Here is a 5,930-nt window from a genome sequence, read left to right on the forward strand (position 1 = left end):
TCCGCTGCAAGCTCACATACATTGGGGCTCTCCGAGCTGTTCGTTGTGAAAATTCACTGAAGTACATGTCGATTCATTGTCAGGGGATTATTCTAGAGTTGAACGCACCACAGAAGTTCATGGCGATAAACAAAAAGGGTATGTATCGTGTAACGATATAAAGAACTTTTACTTTGGTCCAGCGCGACTGATGGAGGAATTTCCACTTTGAACAGGTATTATCAATATTCAAACCGAGGCGTATCAGAGAACAAGTGCATTACCTCTTCGTCAACTGAACAAGCATAATCATAGGTCTGGATAAACAGGTTGAACGGCAGCCGGGAATAGACTAGGACTAGCCTACCCAGAACGTCGCCATTGACACTGAGCTGTCAAGTGAGAACGAGGAGGCAGCGGGTAAGACAGTACGCACTGTACAGGTACTGGTGGCACAAGTATGTTAACTTGCCCTCGTATTAAGAATTTGACGCACCGCCAATAGCTGCAGATTCGTTGCCACTGTGATAATGTCCTGCCGAATACTCCATCTCTGCGTTTGTTCGATAAAAAACGGGGTTTTTGCACACATCATGCACCTTCTTATATCTTAAGAACAAACTAGGCACCCATCAAGATGCTGTGAACAGTTTTCGAGTTACAACCTTGGCTTGATCGTGATGGTGTGTTTTGCTGGTTACTAGAAAGTCGACGTGGTCACAGGGCTGGCCAGGTTGCACAGGCCCCGGAAGAACCAAACATGAAGTTCCGACGATAAAGTCTGATGTTTCCTCACACTGTCGATTGAGGCTATAACATGAGAGAACCTGTGAACAGATGAGAAAGTTATTCAAAGTAATGTATAGTCGAGCATCACAACAACTTTCGTATATCTGCTGACCGCTTTCACAGGTGGCTTGTCGAGGAAAGACGAATGTTAACTTGATAGAAGTTGTACCTCCGGTGCCAGAGATGGTACGACCAAACTCTGTTCTGTCAGAGACAGTTAGGTGGTTGTGGTCATTGGTGACAGACTACTATATAGATAGATAGTTGGTTATAAAAGTCAGAAGATATAATTAGATCTTGGTTGGATGATCCCAACTTTAAATAGTACTCAATCTCGACCTACCATAAGGTGACCATCCAAATATCTGTCACTGCCTCCACAACATTACAGCTACCTTCAGATCGATAGGCCAGAATCCATTTTTGTTCATTCACCGCTTTTGTTTACTCGTGGAGCTAGACAAACAAAAGGGTCCCGCCTGTTACGATATTTTGTCGGCGAGATACCCCAGAATGGCACTGGACTGCGCAACTTCTGTGATACGGTATGCTGCTTGTTTGAGTTGATAGTTCAGTGACTTGTGTTGGTGACTTGTGCTATGGCCTTGGATGACATTTGGGCAGACATAGTGACCCATTGTTGCTTTATGACTGCTGGAATGTGACGGCGGTTTCCAACCATGGTGAGAGTGGTGTCCGAACTTGAAGGACAGTGCCGAATGAGAAAGCTGCGCAGTTCAGTGCCATTCTGGGGTATCTCGCCGACAAAATATCGTAACAGGCGGGACCCTTTTGTTTGTCTAGCTCCACGAGTAAACAAAAGCGGTGAATGAACAAAAATGGATTCTGGCCTATCGATCTGAAGGTAGGTATAATATTACATCGACTATCAACCCGGCGGCCCATGCACCGCTTGCTATTCAGAGGTATCGTAGTGGCGGCGAGCCGCCAGTCCCCGACTCTGCCCACCTTTTTCTGTTCTCTTTCTCACGCCAAGTCGTCGTTCAACATGTTCAGTCTTCTTGTCCGAGCTCCCAGTACCTACAGGCAGTGATAGGCTGAATTCCGAAACACGCTCCACTTTATCTTTCAAATTCCTCTCCACAACAGAACGTTGGACTCAACCTGGTTGAAATGATCCAAGCTACTACTAGTTACTAGTACTAGGGGTACTACATACTCATTTGGTGCTCGTGATCTTTGATTCACAGAATCATATTATTCGATTTGCCTAGGGCTAAGTATGCGCCTGTGCATACAAACTCCGTCGGTCGAAACTCAGGTGCGAGTTATGTTCTCATTGGCTTCCGCAACTGTACTAATGTGCAGGGCCCAGCGAGGCGCATAGATGACGGGCACCGTAGTGAATGTAACTTGCAACTTCAGGCTTTCCCTGAACACAACAGTGAATCATAGATATATCACAAATGGTTCCCTGTAGCTGGTGGTAGCTATTTATGAATTATGATTCTATCCCATTTGTATCGCATTCAGCACACAGCAAAGTGTAGCAGCTCGAATGTGCCGAGTTGTTGCAGAATTGTAGCTCACCCCAGGTACAAGGACTGCGACCCGGAATTTGCAGATGCAGACACACGTGAAATGTTGGGTTTCTCTTCCGGTTCGTCCAGCAATATTTTAACACATGAAATCCATTTATCTTACATAGGTCACACTACGACAAGACCGTAACACGGCAGGATCTCCATCCAGATTGTAACTGGTAGTGATATATTGTCCTTTACCAAGACATCATGTGAGCCATCCATGGACTTGTCAACTCATTCCCCAGTCATGGTCCAAGCTGTGCTGCTAAGGGACGACAAAACACCCACCACCTGTTGAATCGGAATCCAGAATAGGTTATGCCGCCGTTTCCGCCATTTCTGCCGATTCTTCGACAGGAATTGCACTAATCCTTCTAATTACCATACGAGTCACGGAGTTCCACTGGGCATGAAACCGGCGATGCAGAAAGAGAAATTTGAACTAGTATGCTGGCCAAAGAGGTTGTACACGTGCTCTCCATCGACTTCTCTCAATGGTCAAGTGTTACCAGGTGCGAGCGAACTACCGCAGGCCAGCAGTGACATATGATGAGTTACGTCCAATCCTTTGGGCTCCTCCCGTCAGCTGTATTACAGCTGTCCAACCTGTACATTCTTGACATCGTTTCCTGGTGCCGCACTTGGCATGGTAGGAGTGTTTTACCTTCCTAAACCAGAGAAAGGTCATCGAGCCAAATTGCTGAGGCGGTGATTCTTTGCCAGCAGAAATATTGCTCGGTGATACTCCGGTTCCATGTATACGAAGGACTAACGGTCTGTGGAAACCACGTGGCAGTGATGGACCAGAATATGAATTTTGAAGCATGTTGGTCAACTGGATTTACATAAAGTTGGTCTGTCCCTCAGATAGCTGACATTGCCTTACTAACCCTCGAGCTGAGAAGCTACTTACGATGAGTTCTCTCCAATCCTTCCTCACGCTCCTCCCATCAGCCATATTACGACTGCCTGACCTATCCATCTCGGACAATGCGCGGCTCATCGTCGGTGCCGTGATTTGTCTTGGCGTAATATTACTATTAGTAATAGGGGTGATTGTTCTTCCTCAATCGAAGAATGGCCTTCTCTCCCACCTTATCCTTTCACTTTGAGGCCTTGGGGGCATTTCCTGCCCCTTCACAAGTAAAGTTTTCCATGCAACACGTTTTCTGCTAGTGCTCACGATGTCCTTCGTTGATTAAGCCATTTCTTCCTATAGCGGATTGGATTCACGAGTACGGTGCTCTGATCACTCTTGGGTCAGGACTCGAAAAAGTTGTGATTATTGGCCATTACAGAGTCAGTCTCTCGACGCCGAGTTGACATATCCAAGCTCACCTGGTCCATTCTGTTGCAGGCCGTCATGGATATTATGGAGAATCAGGGTGGAACTCTAGCTGACCGTCCTCGCACTGCCTTAGGTCCATCTGTCGGGATCCAGAAGTCTTTCCTGAGCCTGAAGCCTTCAAGCCTCAACGCTGGATTGATGGCCATGGTCGCCTGAGAGACACTTTATATAATCGTCTCTACGGTTTTGGTCGGCGGTAAGCACGGTCTTTCAACTATTCATTCTTTGAATGACATTCCTTGCAGTAAATGCCCTGGGCAATATATCGCGGACAGGTAAAGGCACCTTCAAATTTCTACGCACAAAACCTTCCGAGCTCACTTCTATCTGTACAGATCGGCGTTCATAAGCGCGGTCTTGATACCTTGGGCCTTCCAGCTCACTCTAGATCCTACAAAGCCGTTGGATGACACAGGATCCATGAATGTGGAGAAAGCCCTCCTGCCGTTTACATACCGGCCGTGCACCACCGAATTCGAGATGATGATTCCGGGACTAGTCGAGGAGAATTGGACACAAGTAACTCATCCTTCAGTACTATCAGTCATTATATCAAGATCCCGGGTGGCATGGGCCCCATTTTAAAAGGGGTCCAAGGCATCCGCTGAAACAGAATCTAAACAGAAACGTAAAAAAGCATTGACGGCGGACACCAGAGTATCGTTGGGCTCGACGAGAAAATTGCCCCACAACTTGGCAACCTGGGGCGCGGGTTCGGCTCTCAAACCTCTCCATTAGATATCACCTTGATGCGATACGACCAGCAGAAGGCTTGATCAAGAAAGAAAAGAAAAAAAAGGGGTCATCTCGGAGCTATTGTTTTACGCACTGGCGTTGGATATGTGTGCTGGAGGTTAACGTTGATCGCCGAGCGGCGGAATAAATATATGAAGCGAGTGCCCAACTCTAGTTATCATTCCATCGCACTAGGAAGCGGTGGAGACATCTTGGTCGGAGAGGAGGCATGTATATCGGGGCCCCGCGGCCGAAATTTTTGATCAGCGATGAAAAACAACCTCACAAGACTGTAACAATTTGCTCCTCAGACTCTCGAACGGCAGCAGTGTTTATACGTATCATGACTGCATACACAATAGACTCCTATAAGTCCAAGTCCGAGACAAGAATTACTGTTTTACTGTACGTGCATGTAAGGTATGCAGACGAGTAGCGAAAGAATCCTATGAGGAACGAAACGAAACAAAGGGGACATCATACTCGAAAGAAATTAGGAGACAAGGTCTCAAGCTCAAGTGTCCAACCAATATTAACCAATCAGTATCACTTCGTCACCGACCGCAGCCCCTTGGCGGACCTGACCCACCCCTCCTTCTCCCTGTCCGTGTCCTTGTCATCCTTCCAGCTCCCGCCCGTCCCAGGCGGAGAGGCGCTCCCATACTTCGAAACCCTACGCACCATCCCCATCTCATCCATCCCACCATCCACCAGCCCACGCTCCCGCTCCCTTATCCTCGGTGATCCCAACCCACCAGGCGACTTAAAATAACCAGACATCGACCGTCCCCCATCCTCCACTGTCAAATGCCCCATAAACGCCACCGGCATCGATGCCCCCATAGCCAAACACGCTGACTTCGGCTTCCTCCTTGCATCAGGATCAGGCATAGGCGTAGCCGTCCCAGGCTCCATCATCTTCTGCAACGCAAGCAAACACATAAACGCGTCGTTCCCTGCGTTATGCAGCGCACATGGGGGGTCGATCCCTAGGGAGTGTAAGAGCCCGCCGAGGGAGAGCGTAGAGCCTTGAGCGCGGAGTTTGCCTGTCTTGGGATCGTGCATCGTTCCTCGCTCGCCGGCGTTGAAGAGCACACGTTCGAAGGAGGCGGTGTCGATTATGAGGACGTTGTGTGGGATTTCTGGGGGTGCGTTAGTTGGAATGCATGTGTGGGGGTGGGGACGTACTGATTTTAGTCTCTTCAAGGCGCTGGATGTCAGAGCTGACGCCGTGTCCTACGAGGACGAGACTGTTGGCAGTGGTTTCTGCGTCTGGGCTTACTAGACTGCTGTAGATGACGTCAGTGACACCGGAGCTGCATGCACAGGACTATCCTACCTAATCACAGACTGTACAATCTGAGGTAACTTTGTTCTTGGTATTATTTGACTGTCGCCCCACTACGAGGTACTCTATAAGAAGGGAATAAAGGGCCGAAAGAAAGACGTACAGCATACTACTCCATATGTCAGTTTAGCACGGGAGGTGGTCCGAATAGGCGTACCTGCCAAGGGTACGTTGGACAATGCTT

General features: G+C 48.2%; 1 protein-coding gene across 1 annotated transcript; it reads left to right on the forward strand.

The window, feature by feature from the left end:
• Nucleotides 1–3,737: 3,737 nt before the first annotated feature.
• On the forward strand, nt 3,738–4,248 carry BJ212DRAFT_1293478 (cytochrome P450; the record flags this gene model as incomplete). The annotated part of the gene is made up of 3 exons (XM_041332166.1): nt 3,738–3,859; nt 3,909–3,938; nt 3,999–4,248. Coding segments are annotated over 3 exons (402 nt in total), but the record flags the coding sequence as incomplete, so codon positions are not given.
• Nucleotides 4,249–5,930: the final 1,682 nt, after the last annotated feature.

This window comes from Suillus subaureus (assembly GCF_016647635.1).
Source record: "Suillus subaureus strain MN1 chromosome Unknown BJ212scaffold_527, whole genome shotgun sequence".
NCBI lineage: Eukaryota > Fungi > Basidiomycota > Agaricomycetes > Boletales > Suillaceae > Suillus > Suillus subaureus.